The sequence below is a fragment of the Anabrus simplex genome, chromosome 6 (genome assembly GCF_040414725.1).
Source record: "Anabrus simplex isolate iqAnaSimp1 chromosome 6, ASM4041472v1, whole genome shotgun sequence".
NCBI lineage: Eukaryota > Metazoa > Arthropoda > Insecta > Orthoptera > Tettigoniidae > Anabrus > Anabrus simplex.
The window spans coordinates 215,671,643-215,694,131 of record NC_090270.1 but is presented as its reverse complement, the minus strand read 5'-3'; the positions used below and the strand labels follow the sequence as shown (position 1 = coordinate 215,694,131).

At 38.7% G+C, this 22,489-nt stretch overlaps 1 protein-coding gene across 9 annotated transcripts in view; it reads right to left on the bottom strand.

Moving 5' to 3' along the window:
* Window positions 1-22,489, bottom strand: part of Psi (P-element somatic inhibitor) — a 298,816-nt gene that overhangs the window by 200,242 nt on the left and 76,085 nt on the right. For all 9 annotated transcript variants that reach the window (XR_010860573.2, XR_010860574.2, XM_067150191.2 and 6 more), the window contains 2 exons: window positions 21,036-21,198; window positions 2,422-2,595 (listed from right to left, as the gene is read on the bottom strand). Coding sequence is in view for 7 of the 9 variants with exons in the window: in XM_067150191.2 (XP_067006292.1) it covers window positions 2,422-2,595; window positions 21,036-21,198 (337 nt within the window). In the remaining 2 variants the exon portion in view is untranslated. The remainder of the gene's footprint in view (window positions 1-2,421; window positions 2,596-21,035; window positions 21,199-22,489) is intronic.

The following is a 22,489-nucleotide window of genomic DNA, read 5'->3' as shown; positions in this document are numbered from 1 at the left end:
TCTGTAATTCTTAGGAATAAGGTGCCCCAGTTATACCTTAAAATGTGCATTACTTATTGACGCTCATTTGTTAGTCTGTTATACAAACAAAACAAAACTTTTATCACACTTAAGTGACGAGGCATTGGCGAACAATATAAAACTATCACACCTATGTGACACCGCGTTGCTGAGATAGCAGCTTACAAACCTTGGGTTTGCACTGAACCCTCTTCCATTGTCATCCTGGAATTTACTACCCAAAAATATCACGTCACGCGTTTGTTATCGCACCAGGCAATCATTATCAGTTATTAAAGACATTGTCATCTGCAATCATCACAGAGGGATGTAACTGCAGCAGAGCTAGAAATATGTCGAAAAAAGTGATGCATTTAAATCCTGATTTGGAATTTGTCAAACTTTTATAACCACAAGTATAAAGATTGCAACTTTCCACCTATTTATTATAACATACTTAAAATATTTTTACATTGCAGTATTGGCTTCGACCGTATGTACTGGTCACCTTCAGCAGCTGAAGAACCTTGGTCTTAAATAAAATAATATAAAACCATTCCTAAATGACTAATTCTAAATTACAATGAAGAGTTGAAATATTAAAATATGCTTGGAAGAGAAATTTAAAAGTGTAAAATTTTTCACCAGTACGCTATGTCACTGCTCTTGTCAGTCACACATTCATTTGATTCTGAGTGCCCCCCCTGTAAGCATATGGCTAGGATTTTTTTTTACTGGCTTTACGTCACACCGACACACATACGTTTTATGGCGACGATGGGATAGGAAAGGCTTGGGAATGGGAAGGAAGCGGCCGTGGCCTTAATTAAGGCGTGAAAATGGAAAACCACGAAAACCATTCACAGGGCTTCCGACAGTGGAGCTCGAAGATACTATCTCCTGGATGCAAGCTCACATCTGCACGCTCCTAACCGCATGGCCAACTCGCCTGGTGCTAGGAGTTTCACATCACACCACAAGTCACTACCCTTTGGACAGAATTCATTAATTGGCATATTATCTGTGGAGACATTTGGCATGGGTGTGGCACATGATACACCATTTTTAAATGGCCAATGAAAGGTATTACAGGCATTGAAACACCAAAAAACCATATATATATATTTGGATTCAGAAAACATTAGAAAATTTAAGGGAACAATTTTTTTTGTCATATAAGAGTACCTGATGTACTTACAGATGCGGACGCTAGTCCACTTTCTGACTGATTTCGAGTTAATTAGACAAATATGCACCACGATAGTTCCACACGATTATGTTACTAATCCACATAATAACTTCACTGTACCACTCAACGCAAATTTAATTCGTAACTTCTGAATGCAAAATAAAGGCATAAACAAGTCCACTGTGTTATTCAGCAATCACAGAGATGAGTTATTTATAAGGTTCAACCTATTCAATACTAATTATGTGTTGTATATGTTATTCACAACATTTAACACGGGACCGGTTTCGACATTTAAATGTCATCACCCATAAAACAAATCACAAATGAGCAAGGACATATAAATTAAAACTGGTGTAGTTACACAATGAAATATGTACATTAAAAGTCTTTATACGTTCATTCACACCACGTGTCAAACCGTCAAAACAAAAGAGCAACGGCATAATAAAGCTCCCACTAATCCAAGATTAAAAGAAGGTTCCTTGATATGTAGTCAAAGCACAAATAAATCTTTGTACGCCCATTCACATCTAGTGTTAATTAAACAACAATAATCAGAACCAGTGTAGTGAGACACTGAGACAATTACTTGGTCCTCTCACCAATCCAAGTCAATAGAAGGCTCGGACATACTTTCAAAGTTAAGTCATTAAAACGCCCATACACGTTGTGTATAAACGTTGGTATCACTTGGTACACAATTTTCTACTTATGTATATGAAATTATAGGAGACAGTCAGTGGTAATAGGTTGTCCATCAGTATTTTTCTTACAGTACATATGATCAAAAATTTCTCAGTTCAATTTTGAAGGTTTTTATAAGCTTTGGAACAGCATGTTGGGGCGTTAACCTTGTGAGGAGGTACAGACTGTTATGTGCGGTAGGTCAGGAGTGGAGAAGGTGGAGGAGAGGGAAGGTTGGGGGGGGGGGAGAGGGAAAGGATCGTGTTGGGTGAGTAGTGAGTTTAAGATGGGTCTTGTGAACAGTGAGGTCGGGGCCTTTTAATTAAAGTCTTTAGGTATGCTGATCTTCCGAGTAGACGATCAATATTTAGCGTGATACACAATATCCTATCACGTTACACATAATCCAAGTCAGAAAAAGAGAAACCCTAATCTGAGTAGGAAATGGTCTACCTTCAGCCTAGTTTAAGCAAAACAAAATTTCTAAATGCTATTAGTTTTACAAACTTTCCTTTTCACTGAGAATGACTAGAATATATACTAACCTCCACCTTCTGAGGATCACCACTGATTCGTAATGGCTTCTCTTGTTCCTGAGCGGGACCATCTTGAATCACCACCATCTTAGCGCCAGATTTTTCCTGGAGCTGTTTGATTGTCTCACCACCTTTGCCGATGATCAGACCCACTTTTGGACCAGGAACCATGATTTCTACCTGCTGTTAAAATCAGACCCAGTTAATAAGGATATACCTAGAGAGAATCCTAAGGCAAAAACTTGTTTTACTGGCAGTTAACTATGAGGTATAGTTCAATAAGAAGTTTAAAGGCAAATAATCACATAGTAAATGACAATTTATCACTATCCAGCCTTCAGGCTGAGTATTGAACATAAGTATCCATGAATTTCCCAACACAAACATTCAATACAGAACTTTTGAATTACTGTATTTTACAGTCAGTCTGCAATTTAATGCAGATTCCACAGCAAGGGACCGTAGACACACAGGAATTCTAATAATGCAAAAAGTATCGCTACTCTGAATCGTCAGCGCACGTCACCAGCGGGCAATACAAAAGCCGCGTCAAGGGGCAGGTATGTAAAAGCAGCCCCATTTTCACTTACCAGCAAATTCACTAAACACAAATGCTGGATGTTGCTTTTGATGTCCAACAAATTACTAGCAGTACCATGAGAATGAAAGAGGAATACCCTTATAGCAATCTTACCTTCAGTAGCAGTCAACTGCCAACATACTGTAATCCTCAGCTATATTGAAAAAGAATATCTGAAGACCTCTGCCAGTATGATAAATGTCATTACCATGGCTTTTCAGGTAGCTTCAATATATTCAATACCATCTAATGGGATAACTTTGGACATTTTTCAGTCTTCATTACAATACTAAACCACTCACTCCACAGGGAGAAAAATATTGTTGTATTACCTGCATCATTATCTTAACTTACTGTTAATGTCATCTTCAACAAATTAGTTCAATGAAATTACAAAGAACTTTTTTATTAGTGTCCAGGACATTGGTATAAAACACAAGCTGTCTGCATACAGTCTCTGGGATAATTTTGGACATACTAATACAGAGAAAGACGTCAGCAAAGTTAACTACAAAACAAATTTTAAATGACCACACGATAAATCAAGGTAAAGTTCGCTGAAGGATGTTTTCAGGGTGAATGTATGAGCATCTTTGCTAGCAGTACTTGCTGGAGGTGTCAATCTCCTCCTGGCAGGCTTACTGGTGATAGCATTTCTCACTAGTAATACTTTTTCCAGGCTGGACATTAATTTTCTTTCTACCATTCCTCCTTGTTAGAGTCTTAGAACGTATCTTTTCAAGAATGTTTACCATAGCCAAGGAAACAGAACTTAGAAGCTCAGTGGTACAAAAGCACCTTTTGTCCTGATGACCCACAAACCAAAGAAACAAAAACAAAACCCTGCATTGTGTCCAGTCACCCCGCTTGACAATCACGTCTTGTCCAGTTCATTCCTCATTGGGGCTAAAATGGTACTTCTCCACCCTCTCAGTTGTTTCCCAACTATTCAAATAGTATTGTAGACCACAGACCATTTTTTTTAAGACTGTCGTTGTCAAATCAATCAATCAATCCATCCATCGTTCTTGGTCTTCCTCGATATCTCTTCCCGTCCAGCAGCAGTTACAAACCCTGTTTTCCCATTCCTTTAGTGCTCATGTCTGGTTTGTCCAGACCATCTCAATCTCTTCCTCTACCCATCATTCAACTTCACACTCTGCCCATCATTTAACTTCACACTAACTGCTCCTCTTTGCACTTAACTTTGCACGAACTCAGTTAGGTCCTTTTGTGATGGTGTGATGGGCCAGGATGTGGCCATGGCCCCAACATATCAGTTCTAAAAGTGGGAAAACTAAGATAACCATCTTCAGCGCTACTGAGTGGGATTCAAAAATTGTTTCTCTTTCGAGGTTGCCATAATTTGAAGCCGTTCCTCTCTGACTCCAAGGTACTTTCCTGAAACCTTATGGAACAGGAAATTTGTCTCGTCTGCATTGAAGATCCTGACTGGGTCTTCCATAATTGATGTTGCATCCTCAGATTCCAGGTAGCACGACAATCCAGCAAACAAACCACCTATTCACTCCTCCGAGACAGCAGCCCTGCCCTTGCTAATGGTTGCAGCCTTCTTCTGAGACAGGGAAGGATGCCATCCCACAAAACATTTGAACCAGATTTTACCAGATCTTCCACACCTAAAACTGTGTGCTCCTTCCTGATGACCGCACAATTTGCTGAACAATTTTCCTCAATGGAAATCCTCTCTTAGTCATGTTGATTACCCATTCACTAATGCCCTCCTCTTCTCGTGGACTCGGGAACGCCTTCTGCCCAAGGGCAGTCTGAATCTTCTGACGTCCAGATAGCCTGTCGTGTAACGTTGTTAAAGAGACCTGGTATGTTTTAGGTGCCTGCCTTTGCAACATGATACCGGAGTTAAACCTGTTGAACAGCTTCAGTCAAGGCAGATAATGAATACTGACACCGTTTCATTTTTCCAACAGGTTTAACTTTGGCTTTTGGTACAATTCCCCCCGTTGGGCGTCTTAATTTTGACCATAGTCAATCTCTGAGCACTAGTTAAGGAAATAAGCAAGAACTGCAGAAACAATTATTTTCTGCTTTCTAGTTTTAAATGGCTAAAATATATATTTTTTTTTTCAAAGAGTGCAGGATAACTGCCCTCACACACCCCCTTTGGCGATGCCACTTTATTTGCCGACGACGAGAAACCTTGGATAGTGGCAGGATTGTTAAAGTGATTAGAACAACGTACGGCATCAGGCAGACACACGACATTGTAAAGGAAATCTAACTATATACGATTAGGTTCAAATCCAGGACCTCTCAAGTTACAGATAGACTTCTCAGCAGTCACGACCACAGAAATTGCGACTTCGGTGCCAAATAAAACAATACTACAAATTAAAATCATAAACATCCCATTAATTTTCAGAGGTGTTCAATATTAAGGGTTGTTTTTGTATTAAATTAACTTTTTTTTTGCGTCCCACCAACACAGATAGGTCTTATGGCGACGAACCTCATTTATTGAACGTCGTTTCGATATTATAAAATGGGAGTCAAATATCGAACAGTATTTTATTTTAGAAATAAACCTGAAGATAGGTGAAAACTCACAATACAAGAAATTAATATGTATGTTAACACAACCTGTTATTTAAAGGATACCTTCTGAACACACTATTTTACCAGCAAGAACAGATAATCACAGGGACACTGCACCTTAGTAACAATACAACAATCTCATAAAAATCCCGCCAACCCTAAAGTTCTGAGACTTTCCCGCGCTCGCCAACATTATAACGACTTCGACCTATTGATTAAAGCTAAGTTTGGAAGGGTGAATTTAGATATCTCACATATTATGTAAACTTCTCGATATCCTTATTTTGCAACGAGATGTGTGAACTGTTCGATATATAGTGCCATTACCCTATATAGCTGATTTTCTTCAGTTGTTTATGACACTGTACAACACTGTTAATTGTTTATGACAACTTAGTATTGTGCATTGTTGGTTTTATTGCAATATTACTCTCACTGTTATGTACCAATGTTGATGGGAAAAGAGTGGAAAATACTTATTTCTTAAGCTCAGGTTTCCTCCCTGTTCCCATTATTGCCTTATGTTTACTGTAGCCGATGTCACTGTTAGTAACATTCACGGATTATTGAGTGACTAGTGTGCTTCTTGCTGTGATCTGAAGAAGTCTCATTTTGGTGTGTGAGTGAACATTTCAACTTATCTGTCCTTTCAGTGAAGAATGACTCCTAGGCCCAAGAAACAGATTGATTGGTCACCATCTAAACGTAGTAGAGCTGTAACTTTACGCGAGGAACGGTATACGTTGGAAGAGATTGCAGCAAGACTGGGTGGTGGTGCTACTAAGTCAGGTGTAAGGAAGGTGTGTGAATGTTATAAGATAACCAACAGTACTAAAACTGCTTGTAGAACTGGACGAAAACCTGTGCTTTCTCGAGATAAAGAAGAATTTGCTGCCTTGCCTGGAATCATCTGGAGTCACCATTACTGACAGAACCGTCTGAAGAAAATTGTGTGCAAATGGTTTGCCAGCCAGGAGGCGAAGAAAAAGCCTTATCGTAATGCAAAACAAAGGGAGAAACGCCTGAAGTGAAGTGTTCTGGAACACACAACATGGATGATGTGGACTGGAGCAAGGTAATTTAGAGTGATGACACACGTGTTTCAATATTTGGAACTGATGGTATCAAATACATGAGTCGTCGACCTGGCGAAGATTTGTTACCAGAATGCTGAACTGCTACTATGAAACATCCAGTCAGTGCGATGGTGTGGGGATGCATGACAAGTCCATGGTGTTGGTCGACTACATGTGATAGATGGTACACTAAATGCCCAAAGATGCCAGACTGAGATCTTGGAACAAAATCTGCTACTTTCAACCAACGATTTGTTTCCTTATCAGGGACAGTGCTTCTTTCAACAAGATGGCGCACCATGCCACACTGCAGAACTGAGCATGAAAATGGTTGAATGATAATCGCATTAATGTTTTGCCATGGCTGACCTAAACCCAATCGAAAACTTGTGTGCCAGACTGAAAGTACTCGTTTCGCGCCAAAATCCAAGGAATAAAATGGAACTTGTTGAAACCATCATCCAGGCTTGGCCCAAGGTCATAACTACAGACGATCTTCAAAGGTTGGTTGGCTCCATGCCTCGCAGAGACCGCTTTATACTGTGGAATTAATGGCATCCTCACATAACTCGCGTGATGTTTATTTCAAATTTCAACCTTAAATACAATTGCATGCCACAACATTACTTATGCATTACATTGCTTATAACACCATCACTCGCCAAGTAAATAGGTCAGTAACATACAAACACATTGCATTATGAAAAGCGCCCAGAATTATGTCCACTAGGGTACATTCACAAATGACAGGAAGACATTTTGTGAAAAATATCGATATGTATCGATACATACAGTTGGCTTTTTAAAGAAGTTGATATAGTGAACCTTTCCATATGTATACCAATACTGATGGAACATCACATTGAAGCGTTCTAGTGGTGGTCACCTCGAACAACTACGACTGCCAGAAAAAGCGGTAAATTCACAATTTTTCACAACATGTTAAAATATCAAAAAGTATTGACATTTGAAAAAAAACTAGCGGCATATTCGGATTCAGCACGTTGGTTTTATACAATAAACACAAAGAAATAATTTTTTTAAATGTATTGTAACTGCCAATACATATTAATGGAATGATACAAAAGTATGGTAAGAGCCCATTGTCCAATCTAGTTGCCTGCTCAAAGTGCTAAGTTGTAGCACTGACCATCTGTGTAGGCTCTCATATTGCACTCCTCAATGTCATTGTTTGGTATGGTGCTCTATAATCACAGATTGGGATTGACAGCATACACCTCTTGTGCAGGCTGTACGCACGTACTGAGAAATGTTCACGACTGCCATTAGTGGACTTATCTCCTCCTGCACCCCAAACCAGCGCATTGTAACAGGAACATTGGTGTATCCAGGTCATCCCTGCTACAGTAATAAGATCATACAATCAGAGACCCTACTCTGTATTGGAATCAAATTTGCAGTAAATTAACTACTACTTACGAATATCAGCACCAGCAGGTAAATTACCCTCTTTAGGTTGATGAAGATGATGGTACCATGAGTGGAAGAAATGCTATCATGAACAATGGTGCAGTGCCTGTTCTCCATATTAGGGACAGCTGCAAAACGCACCTATTCTCCAAGTCAGGAGATGCCTAGCTTATACTGGCAGTAGGTATGAAATGCCTATGTGAGTGGCAAAACCCATCATTGAAAGAGCCAAAGTCTAAAAAGTCTAATTCATTATGTGAATGTTACAACACCAGTAAACCACCTTAAAATTGCATTTGCACTCTAACCAGTGGTTCGTAATGAACAAACCAACAACTTTGTGTGGTCATTGCTAACCATCACTTAGCAATAATATATTTAAGGCGATTTATCAAAACTGCTCGCTACTGCTCTAAGGTACGTTATCAAAACAAGTTGCCCTACAAAAACCAAAAATGCAATGTTATGAAAATGCTATTAACTTATCAGAAACTATAATACATATTGACTCTGTAGCAACAGAACAACTGAATAAATGAGGCGTTCAAATGTAAACCCTGACAGTTTCCACTTGTGCAAATTTCTCAGGATAGTTTATTAGATGCTGGAAATGCAGCCATTTGAAAGTAACCCAAATCCTAAAGATTTGCTGGCCTATGCCCATTAATGACACGTCTACAGGAAGATTGCAATGCAGAGACAGAGAACACAAGATTTGAACAGTAGTTTGATATGGATTTTCATGTGGATGGGGGTTTTCCCAACATTTACAAAAAATCTGATATGACAATCTGCTATAGTGAGTCAACATTTTGTTATGAATTCTTTCTATAGCAGACTTCTACTATATAACAAAAAAATAAAATAAACTTCATCAAAATTGCAACAGCAAATGTCCTCACACTGACAGGAAAGACAGAGGAACTGGTTGACTATATGCAAAAAAAAGATATAGCCATACTTGGACTGTGGGAGACCAAGAAGAGGGGCACGGGAGAGATTCCTCTGAAAGAAGGATACAGGCTGTATTACAGCAGAGGACCTGCAGCAAAAAATGGAGTGGCCATCATACTTAGAAAAGAAATCCAAGAATATGTGGAATATACAAAATCCGTCAGCAATAGGATGACGGCGATGAGACTCCACTTAGAAAATGGTGTGAAAGATCTATTTCAGTTGTATGCCCCACAAACGGGTTGCATAGATGAACATTTGGAGGACTTTTTAGAAGAAGTGGAGAGACAGAAGATACGGAAGCAATATTGATGGGAGATCTAAATGCACAAGTTGGAATGGAAAGACAAGGAAAGGAAGATGTTGTAGGGCCCTTTGGATATGGAAAGGTAAACCCAGAAAGCAAGGTGTTGGTGGATTTTTGCATGAGGAATCAAATGATTGTTGGAAACACCTGGTTTAGGAAGAACAGTCAGAAGATTACAAGGTATGGTTGGGGATACAGAAGAACAAAGACCATGATTGATTATATAATCATAGAGAAAGAACACCGGAAGAACCTTTTAGATGTTACAGCTATGCCTGAAGAAGCCGTTGGTGGAGATCATAGAGTTGTGGTAGGAAAATTTAAAGTGGGAAAGATTGAAAAACCCCCATTAAGAGAGAAAAGAATTAAAGTATGGAAGTTGAAGGAGAAAAGCATACAAGAAGAATTTCAAAGGGAAGTAATACCCTTGGTACCCAGGACGGAGGTGGGGAGTGTTGAAGATGAATGGAAAAGATTTAACCCTCAAATGGTTAAACGACGATGCATCGCCCTTTTTGTACACGTTGTTGTGGTCAACGACGATACATCGACTGTTTTGCAGCCGTTCATTTGACACGCTCTCGTTATGCGTAGTGACACACAAATGTGCTCTATTTAGTATTATTTTAAACAGCAGATTACAGTCTCTCTTTTTACTCTAGTTGCTAGGTTGTAGACTGCCGTTTAAATGTACTGCACAGTCTTAAAATTCAGTCGTTAGGCTCGCTACCTTAACTGCGCAGTACAATATGGCGCCCTGCCGCGTCACGGTGTCGTTCTGTTGTACGCCCTGTTTTTATCAGTTTTGCGGAAATGGCGAGTAATTTAGTTTCAAGACCCAAGAAATTTTCTGTTCAAGTCCCATTCGGAAGATGTTGGATGAAATAATGAGTGACGCGAGTGATATGAGTGATAATGACAGTGACATTGACAGACCTCCTGAAAAGCTGGAACGTTTATGCGTAATCTGTGGACCAACAAAAACGGGGAAGGACCTGTTATTTGTGCCCTGGTTGTAACTGTGCAGTTCAAAGGGAGTTTCACCACAATTTGCAGCACTTCCGGAGGCCTGAAAGGAGAGGAAGAAAAAGGAGAGCACAGTCTAGTTCTGGTAGCTCCTCTGAGTGACGTTGCGGGGGCGTTCTAGTGCTTGTGTATATATGTATATCTCTCTTTATTTTCGTATATAACATCTAAAGTGTTTATATTTTTTTGAAGTGCATAAAATTGTGCACAATATTGTGATTTGACTTTCTAGGGTAAGTCGAATATTTTAGTGTCTGGTATGGGCGCAAACATTTTGATAATATAATTTTGGAACACTTTTTTGGAAACTCAGGATGGCTGTAAAGATATAATGAAAGGTACAAAACAAAAATATATTTATTTCAATAGCCTATGATATTAAGATTTAATAAAATGTATTACACTGCATGATTTCCTTTTAAAACCTATTTTTAAGAATTTTTAGTGAAAGTATACAAAAATCCTGAAAATAGTGTGACAGTAACAGTAGTTTATATGGACCATTTGAGGGTTAAGGAAGCACTGGTTGGATGTGGTAGAACATCAGGAAATGTGAAGGACAAAGAGACACTGGTGGAATGATAGGATAAGAATTAAAGTGAAGGAAAAGAAAACTGCGTGGAAAGCAAGGAAAACATGTAAGACTGAAGAAAGTAGAAGAAAATATGTGGAGGCAAAGAATTTGACCAAGTAGTGCAGGAAGAAAAGAGGAAGAGCTGGGATTTATTCACACAGAAATTGAGAGATGATATGCAGGGCAGCAAGAAATTGCTGTATGGTATCTTAAGAAACAAAAAGACCAATCAAGTAAACACCAGATTTGTGAAGAATGAAGACAGCTTAATATTAACAAAGTCAGAAGAAATAAGGAATAGATGGAGAGTATTTTCAGAAGTTGCTGAATGTAAGAACTGATGACAGTCATTCAATGGACGACGAGGAAAGGCAATTAATTAGTTGAAGAAATGGACAAAGAAATTACAATGAATGAAATTGAAATGGCAGTACGAAAGATGAAGAATGAAAAAACTGCTGGAAAAGATGAAATTTCAGTGGAGATGATAAAGGCAGCTGGAGCCGTAGGCCTGCAGTGGACATATCGAGTTCTCAGGATAGTCTGGGAGAATAAGGAGGTCCCTGATGATTGGCAAAAAGGAATAATCATCCCAATTTTCAAGAAAGGTGATAAAGTTTTGAAGAACTACAGGGGAATTACTATAACATCCCACGTTGCTAAGATAATGGAAAGTAAGTTAAGGTTGAGGGTTGAGAATCAGATACTGGGAAATCAGTTTGATTTCAGTAGTGGAAGGCCAACAATAGAGCCCATTTTCATTATGAGACAGCTAATGGAAAAGCAATGGGAGTACAGGAATGATATGATATTCATTGACATTGAAAAGGCATATGACAGTGTCCCCAGGACTAAAGTTTGGGACAGTCTGGTGCAAAAAGGAATTGGACAGGAATTAATAAAAATTAGCAGTTTCCCGCTGGCTCCGCCCGCAATGTACAAAGTAAGGTGTTGTTCGTTATTATCCTCGCGGATGTATTTTCAAAGTTTCAAGTTAATGAAATAAAGCACATGATCTGTGGTGGTAATATTATGTCAACAAAACACTAAAATACATCACACAAAGAAACTGAATTAAACGTTCCTTGGAACACTACGCAAGAGAATCTACCAATTTAAGTAGTTATTACCTCAAAAGAAAGCTCTGACCCACTGAGTGTTTTTAGACCAAAACGAACTGCATACCTTAATTAGAACGAAAGATAGGGTTGCTTCAATGAGAAAAAATGTTGAAGAAATGAGATGTCAAATTGAATGTGCACTCATAACTTTCCTCAGAATCAACCGATTTGAATAATTAAGAGCTGAAAAGAAAGAGCTTGATCCACTGCGTGTTCTTAGGCCAAAACGAACTCTGTACCTCAATTGTAGCCTACGATATGATTGCTTCAAATAGACAAAAAATTGAAAAAAAGAAATAATTTGAGGAAAGCGGAAGTTAAGTGATTTATAGTACCTGATGACAAATCTGTGCACGAATACCTTTCAGCTAAAAGAAGAATGAAGGAAATCGACCGGACAGAATGGCCCGACTGACTTTAGTTTCCATACATTTTTTTAATATATAGAAGATGATCATGGCAATGTACAAGGAATGTTGTTGTTGCGTACAAACACAAGTTGACAGGACAAGTTGGTTCAAAATAACTAGTGGGCTGAGGCAGGGAAGTGTTCTATCACCAATCCTGTTTACAATAGTAATCAATGACATCATGAGAACAGGAAAAACAGCATATGGAGGTAGAGAAAAGAACATGGTGTTATTTGCAGATGATATTGTGATTTGGGGAGAAGACGACAGGAAGGTTCAAGAACAGTTGAATGTGGTGAATGGGAAGATCGAAGAATGTGGATTGAAAATAAGTGTAGAAAAAGAGTAAAACTCTTGTTATGACTAGAGAGGGGAAAGAAGGGAAAGGTCAGATTAGACTTGCAGACAAGCCCCTGGAAGTAGTGGAAACATTTAAATACCTGGGGAGTGAATTAATGGAGAATGTTCGACTGGATGCTGAGATTAGCAAGAGGATTCAAGCTGGAAGTTCTTTCTATCATAGTGTAAGAAACATGTTATGGGACAAAGATGTGCCAATGGAAGCAAAGGAAACTATGTACAAGATGTATTACGTACCCATAACTACTTACGAGGCAGAAACTTGGACAATGACAAAGATGGATGAGAGTCGAATACAGGCAGCCGAAATGAAGTTCTTGAGGAGTATGAGTATGATACAGAAGAGTAGAAGAGACAAAATAAGGAATGAGAAAATCCGGGAAGAATAGATGATAGAATAGAGAAGAGCTAACTAAGATGGTTTGGGCACATAAATTCCTCACTGTCCTACAAGAGGGCATTAGTTGTCACTTAACTGAAAACCTAAGTGACATAGCGGGAATCAGTTTAACTGTAAAATGCATCAGTAGACTATGCAACGTTCTATTTTGCATCATTAGATCAAGCACCTCATTCCTCACAGTATGTCATGGATGACATCAAGTACTACCAAAAGTAAGAAGGAGAATGCTACTAATGCAGCTTGCTAAAATGGTTATGTCGGAGAATCATTCTAGAAGAACTTTCTAAGGCTAGTATCAAAATGAGATTGTTGGACGGCATCTAATATGGTAGTCTGCAATGTAAGTAATATTTTTGTATCGATATATTTATTTGAAGCAGCTGCGAAGGCTTCACTGTAAGTGTTAACATGATATGCTAGGTAATACGCGCCAAATCAGTGAATTCCTGATCAGAATAATGAATGCAGTGACTGCAGATATTTAGCGTGCCCTCAAATTCCATCAGCCTTTATACACTGCAGAGGACTACAAAACGTGATGAGAAACTGCAGGCAGAAAAACCCCATTCTTGTTCGCCAGATGGAAGACACGTCATCCTTCAGTTCAGCAGAACTTGAAAAAGTGATAGTGAATCGGGAAACAGATGTGCATGGTTGCAAGATAAACTAGCAAAAACTAAAAGTAATGCAGTTCTTGAAATCAGTATGTCCGTCAAAACTAAATTTGATGGTAAATATATGGCAGAAAATCTACATACGTCAAGACTGGGACGACCACGGGAAACTAGAATTCCCCTTAATCAGGCATTAATACCTTTGTGGCCAAATGGAAAACCTATCTCTGAAGCCAAACCTGGAGACCTTAAGTAGCTGATGCACATAATACTTGCAGATACCAAACAATTTTACCAGAATACAAAATACGGTATAATAAAATTAAAACATTTTTTGTTCCTTCTGCTTCCGAGCCTTGTAGAACAGGAAATAATTGTTGATAAGCCCTGAAGTTTCTTCTGAGCTTGTGCTTCTTCAGCGATTCTTGTAGCTGTTGGCGGCATACAGAGGTAACTGGACGGGTGTCATCTTCCTTCTGGTTGCATGTATTTCCCTTTCCTTTCTTTTAAAACCCTCACTGTCCTTTTATGTTCTCACGATACCGTTTACAACGTTCCTTGTGAGTAAGCAGCATTATTAAAAATCACATCGGTCTGGACACAGATTGCTGTTCTAAAATATTTTCTTTGCAAGTGAGTGTAGCATAGAAACTGAATTCTGTGGGCAGCGTGTTAATTCATTATGCATTCCCGCACTCGTGGCTCCTAGCGACAGGAAACTCCCTGGTCGCCTCCTTGTGAGAGCATTGTTAACACGCGGCGTATTTTAAAATCAGCTTCGTATTAATCCTTTAAAAATTTTAAAGGAATGATATAGCAGATCGAAAAGGAGTACAGTGTATCAGTATAGGTTTTGCTTACGAGGTTTCATTCAAATCGAGCCACGCACTTTTCGTCTACAGAAACTTTTATACCTTTTTCGTCACATGTTGAAGTGGCCTGAAGCAATAAATTTGTCGCCTTCTTAAACCGTATATAAATTATTTGCCCAAGTAAGTATATTACTGCAAAGAGAAAGAGCCTTAGAATTATTTTTATACCTTTCCATCATAATAAACAGTAATTCCTAAAACTATTGAGAAATATCAAATTAATTTAGACCGTACATGAAGGTTCAATTAACCACACAATTAAAAACTGAAGGATATCAATAAATGAATACGTACAATAACATTAATAAAATTTCATTTTTTATCTGCCATAAAAACAAATTTTTGGGTTTTATTTTAAAATTTACATTTTCCTACTTGGGTGAACTATTCTCTCTGGAATAAGCCCAAAAATATCCTGATGAGCTTATATTAACTCTGAGTGCCAATGTTGATTACATCAACGCTTGGGAATTATGCGAGAAGTGCCGATCAACGCTTCATTTAAATTGACATCGTTCCTTCTGTAATCGCTAAATGGCACTAACATCATGCTTTCTCAATAGCAGGGTCCTTTAGCTTCCTCATTTGGCGACTTGGAAGAGTCTGTAGTTATTTTATTTTGAAACATTAAATTTTCTTTGGAATGAGTGAGAGTTGACCAACATAAAAGATGGCAGCATCCAGCAGTAAATATGCTCGGCTAGAAGATCAAGAAATTAGCGCTGTTTTAAGTTAATCCTCGGAGGAAGGGGAGGTTTCCCGGACTTTGAAGAAAGTGAAAGCGAGTTTGATATTAGTGAAAGTGATAGTGACTCAAACATCATATAAGGAAAATGATAATGGTGCAAACGGTCATAGCAGTGATAGTGATGACGAAAACACTGATGATCGGAAGGAAACAAAGGTAGGTGAGGACAATCCACCTCAATTTACAAACACTTCATGGAAGTAAAGGTTCCGAAGCATTGTCCCCCACCAGATTCAAAGCAATCATCATATTTTTCCTTGTTTTTTACTACTTCGTTCAATATTCTTGTGACAGAAACAAACCGCTATGCTGAACAGTTCCTCATTTCCCATCGCAATCTTACGCCGAAATCCAGAGGAAAACTGTGGAAACCAGTAACATTGCAGGAGATGAAAACATTTGTGATCTGTACACTAGAACCTCGATAATTCGAAACGGCTCATTCAAAATCTTGCATAATTCGAAGCAGCTTTCGCTCCCAGAAACATGAGGTACGATTTAGCATGTTATTTAAATCGTTTAATTCAAAATACGGACAATTCGTAATCCGAAGAACGATGTCTCCGTTACCGAAATTCAGACTTAATTCGAAACTGCCTTTACATTTTGAAAAAAAAAATTAGTATTTTACAGGGTAATTTAAATTCAAAATTTCTCTGCGTCATGAAAGAACACGCCTTCCGCAATGTGAAAGTGTAACTTTGCGCACTTTCACCTACTTTGGTGTGTCTACAGTGTGCTTCATATCTGCTAAGTTGCGTGAGGTTATGTTTGTCATTGTTTTATACAAGTGCACAACGTGAATAATGTAAATGCACTTTTGTTGGATAAATTTCTGAAATTGTATTTTACATGGCATTTGAAAAGCCTCAGCTGAGAATCAAGGCGATTGCATGCATTAATGGGTCTTAGAAGTGTCATGGCAGGAAATCGTACAAGTAGTCACTGCATATACTGTTTTCATGAGGACAGAAGCGGGAGACTCTCTCCTCGTCATAGGAAAGTTTGATAAGCCGCGATGTTGTAAGGGCATCGTGTACATTCCATACACGCACGAGGCATCTAAAATGCATACAGTACAGTAATCCAATGAATAACGCACTTGCACAGGGGAGCCAGTACAGATTTCTACTCGTCTTTGAATCAGGTTTTTTCTTTCTTTTGATTTCATTGCGTGAGGTTATGTTTGCGGGCGAGTTACCCACGTGCATAATTTGAATACTGTAAATGCACCTTGCTGGATATATTGTCGAAATAGTTTTTTCCATGGCATTTGAGAGATTTAAACTGTGAATCAAGGTTAATTGCACGCAGTAACGGGTCTTAGAATATTTTGACTCCACAAGGTTTGGCATTCCGAAGTACGTGTTGGCGTTTAATTCGAAATCACGTAATTCGAAGTCTGATTTTTGCATCCCAACGACTTTGAATTAACGAGGTTTTCCTGTATTTTGAACATGGGAATAATTCGCAAACCATCCACATTTAACTACTGGTCAGTAAAAGGTTCCATGCTAACACCATGGTTCTGACAAATGTATTCTCGCAAATAGATTTCAACCTCTCCAGATTTTTCACATGGTAGATAATTCGAAAGTTTCTCCACATGGTGACCCATCGTATGATCCATGTGCGAAATTTCCGCCCCTAGTAGACCATGCAAATCTGACCTTCAGGCACTTATACACTCCGCATCAGCAGCTTAGTATCGATGAGTCTTTGGAACTAAATCACTAACCCAGTTATTAAAGTATCTCCCAAATAATCACTGATGGGGAATCAAATTCTGGACAATACGCGATTCTCTTGTGGGTTACTGTCTTGGTTTCATTCCATATCGAGGTGCAAATTGTGTAAAAGACAAAGAAAAGATTAGAAAAGATGGTCTTGCATTCACTGTTGTAAAAAGTCATCTCTCTACATGCAACTACTTGAACATAGGGTACCATGTTTTACTGTGATAATTTCTTCACATCCATTCCGCTAGCTGAGAATTTATACCCAGTTGCAACCTACGTAACTGGCACAACCAGATAAAACAGAATATCTCCACCTCCTCAGATTCTGCAGAAATTCAACGTTGGGGACATTCGTTTCTTTCAGAAGGCCTCTCTGCTTCCCTGTGGCTTCAGAGAAAAGAAAACACAGAAAAATCAAGTTCTGCTCCTTTCTAGGGCTTCCTCAGCTGCAATTTCTGAAACTCCGTCGAGAAGAAATCGTCAGATAGTGATGAAACCAGACGTGTTAAACTATAAGTATATGGTGGCCATTGATTAATCAGACCAGATGCTGTATAATTATTTGGACGAAAGTAGGACTCAAATATTGGGAAAGGTAACTTTCAATAGAGTAGCAAGAATATTACTAAATTCTTACATTTTGTACAAACATAATCATACCGTAGGTGTTAAGAGAATGTTAAGATTACTCTTCAACAATTCTGCAATTCAAGAATTTGCAAATGAATGGTTTGATGTACAGAGGGAAAGTAACTGTGCAAATGCTTTCTCGTTGAACAAATACAAGCCCTTCATTGTCTTTTGGTGTCAAAACTTCCCAACAGGCAAATAAGGCTGTGTAAAGTTTGCTCCAATGACAAAACCAAGAAAAGGAATGTTACTGTGTGTGTACAATGCCAAAAAAGGATTGCATTCAACCTGCATCGAAGGGCATAAATGTAAATTTTGAAAACTTTTGTGTAATGTGAATGTTGGAATGTGATATGCTGATTTGTTTCATTCTCTTCTTGTAGTTAGTAATTTGTCTTTTTTTCAGAGTGCTTTTTCATGTAATGTAGTACTTTGCTAATTTATTTGCCAATTCTAACACACTTATCCAAACCTCTCCATATTTAGGAAACTGGGCCTGGCACTTTTAGCACTGTACTAAGCAATTTCAGCCAGCACTCAAAGGGTTAAAACTGCTAGAACTCCATTTTTCTGCCCAATCTTAACAGGAGCATTGTCAGAACAGGATACAAGGCAATTCTTGATTGGCACTTGAATTCCAAATGCAACAATAGCAGCTTTCTATGTTGCGCCCTGTCGAATCCCCTTCCAATGTTGGTACTAACAAAACAGTACTTATAACACTTTCTCAAACAGCATCATAAAAAGTAACCACTATGCGATACAACTTGGAATCTGTATCATAGCTTCCAAGTGTCGACAAAGAAAATGGACTACACTGTAAACAAGTAACAACATCCAGGTTTGCAGTACACGCCATTTTATTTACAACACGTTTTTGTGTGACCAACACAATATTTTTGAAATTCCAACGAAACGAACATCTCTCTGAACAAAGCTCCTGCTACATCAACTGCACTCAATGGCATGTGTTCCACTAAAAAAAGAAGTAAACCAACTGTCGTGTGTCTTCGCACTCCTCACTCTGCGCCGCCTGCTCCGCGCACACAACAGCCTGGATTGTTCTCGACTCTACGAGACGTCTGCACTGCGCTTGCCTGTTACATCAGCCAGCTATATAAAGGCGCTGCCTTCCAGCCACAGGAGAGGACTTGCCAGTGCCCAGCACCAGATTACGCCGAATGTCGAACATGGAGGCTATCCCTCTTAAAAAGGTGTCTCGAATAGGTGGACTGATTCCGAGTGTTTGAGGTTTCACCTCGGGTTACTGCCTCCGCTCCCGTTTCCTGTAGCCACGTCGAGCCCGATGACAGTATTCCCTCAGTACCACCTAGGCTCAATCACATCAATTAGTATTCTACTAATTATGCATTTCAATGTCAGTTCCTGACAAGTTACAGAAGCAACTAATATTCTATTAGTGCAAGCTTTCGCTACCGATTACACTTGTGACGGTATAGAACAGATAGTTTTCAACTATAAAGAACTCTAGCTTTTCAATGGACTTTCGCATCAAGATAGATTCATGTATATATGTATATAAAGTGTACATTCTTTTTGAACTTCAGTCTACAAGCAACGTTAACTGTTTATAATTTTCATACTGCTTCGAGGAAAGTTTTATTTGAATGTATGTTGTTCAGACTGAAGCAATAAAATATAGTTGTGTTCCTGTATACCTGTTCTTGTATACAACACCAACACTCGACCTTTATTACATCGTAACTATTATCTCCAGCTTTGGCAGAAAAAAAATTTTCTGATTTTCTTCCTTAGATTTCAAAAAGACCAAGATATATAACACACTTTTACATGATCAGTCAGATAGCTTTTGCCGTCATGTGTTATGTTTATATCACTGGAGCAAACAGTGAAAAATGCAAAAATGTCACCCTTTCTCAATTTCAGTACAGATAGGAAACTCAAAGAACAGATTTCCCTAAACATCTGTCTTTTTTCATATATTTATTCATAATTAGCGATAAACGACTACCAGAAGACAAAAATAACTAACACAATTCACGTTACCCCAGAACTACATAACCACAGCTTAGTAATATGTGGCAATGAATATCAAACAAATTAAGCTACGAACATAATTCACATCTTTTCATTTTCATAACTACAACATTAACTAGGCTTTGTAATTTGTCGTGAAGAATAAAAACTATTTTTTTTATAGAGGAATCCATGCAAAGAACATGTGCACGGTTATCCAAGAGTCAGTCTCTACAAATCAATATCGATCGACTGGGATGCAGGACGCATCCCGTTTTCCCAGTCGAAAACTGTAACGATCGGATGAATATAAATCAGAGCGAAATATCGAATATTCGCTGGTCACACAGCGGGTACCGGCGGTATCCTGAAACTTGTTCTGGCGCGAATTTTGGTACGTATATTCTTAAAATATTATAGTTCATCCATGAAACCATAAAACACATTGTCTTTCCGTAAATTTTATGGACAAACCATAAAAGTTCGCAGGTGTGTACAATATGCATATGTCAGGTTATAATGGGCTTGGTATGTGCATAATTTCATTCCTAGATGATAAACTAAACTATGAATCTTCAAAGTTGACAATTGTGTGTTCCGCTATTGGGGTGACATACGGTTATTAGGTTGGCAGTGGGCATATTTTTCTTTGTTGGGGCAGAATGTCATTGCTATTAAGCGCTTGGTTTATGCACCATTCGAAGCTTTCCTTGTAGTTTACAGTTGTAGAATAAGAAATGAATTCAAGTTACATGTATTTCTGTGCCGAGTGAGCCATGGACAACACAATAGGTCCTTTATAATACTTTCTGAAGTGACGTAACCATAACATGTAGCAATAATGGACTCCAATTCACATTATTTTCCTAGCCACTAATAATTGAATTCTGAGGGTTGCATAAATATCAGCGAAATTCCACTGTCCGTTGGTCAGACCAGAATGGGCACCGCTCTGCATTCTAAGAACACCATACGAGAACACACAATACAATGCAACACCGGACTGTAGCAGTAGTTTTGCACGATATCTTAAAGTTGAGAAGCCTGGGCGCATTACCATGTTGCCCTATGAACAACATGCAACATTTTGTACACGCGTTTGTCACCGTCACGTCTTCAAAGTGTTAGATATCAGAAGCTACTCTGTAGAAGGAAGCTCTGGAAAGCCAGTGTGCTATTCCAAGCAGAAGAACTAGAACTACTTACATGTGAATGACTGCCTCCTCCTCCACCACCGCCGCCACCTCCACCACCCATATTCATATCGCCCATTCCACCTCCACCGCCACCAGTACTACCGCCGCCACCACCAGCTCCTTCCGTTCGACTCCGCTGCTGAACGATGTTCATGATCAGTTCTTTTGCTCGGCTAAACAGAAAGATTGAAAAACAGGAACTACAGTATCTTCAATAACAAATTGCATAAAATATAATTACAGAGCAAAAAAATCATACTTTAAGACAATATTAAACACCTTCCATTCTTTTAAAAGAGGTTGTGGCTACTCTTACCACTACTCTTATACTTACATCTCCTTCACACAATATACATAACATTTGTTTGAGCGCCAGTTGCTTTTTTAAGAAAAACAACAAAATTCGGTAGAGCATACCTCTTATATCAATTATCTCAAGGCGTGAGGTGATAAACTCACATATCTGGCAATATACAGGGATATGGATCAGGAAAATATTAAATTACTGTTGCATTTCCACAATTGAGGATTGTACATGGAACTGGAATCACTTATTATAATTAAAAATAAAACTGAGTTTATGACTAAATTTACGTCACAATGAACAATCATTGACGTCTTTTAATTTAACAAAAGAAATATATCGTGAGATTTGCGGTACTAAATAAAAGGAAAATTTAATCTAAAAAAAAAAAACTATTGGCATGAACTTGAAGTGAGATGTGATATCGCCGCTGATTACACTCTTCTTCATGTTATGAATGCATAACATGTCTGATGCATTAATTACCTGTTGTCTGCATACACCGCTGTTGAACTTGAAATTCTTGGGAAAACCTGTGAGCTGAAGTCGGGAGCCGTCTGTTGTAATCTTCTTATGTCACAAGGAGTTGGCCTACATACCATGTACGCGTGTAGGGAGCTCCAATGTAATTACGTCCACTCAATATATTATAAGAAATTGTAAAATATTCTTGAAGCACCTTGTGAAGTCCATCCTCACAAGAAGATGATGTTTCTTTATCAGCATAGTACCCGTCTCTGCTCGGATACAAGCACCACTTGTAGACTTCCTCGATGATTACCTCTTCAAACACAACTCTTCGCTCTGACCATCACACTAAGACCACTTCTTCCATTTGATACATCTGACTGTTACATATGCTCTGCACGATATCAACTGAATACCATGAACTGAGTACTATCAACTGATTGATATCATCTGAGTCTCTCACTACCGTAGCATCATCTTATATCACCTTGCGATGACGACTCATCTCCCCACTCACTGTTCATCCCTTCCACTTCAACATACAGTAGCTGGCGAATACTGACACTTGGTTGCAATCACGTGTCCACGCACTGATGTCATCAGTCATGTGTCGTCTAAGCGTACCCAAGCGGTCCGAGAATGACTATACCGAATGCGTCACCGGGAAATCTCCTTGTACACAACATTCCCAG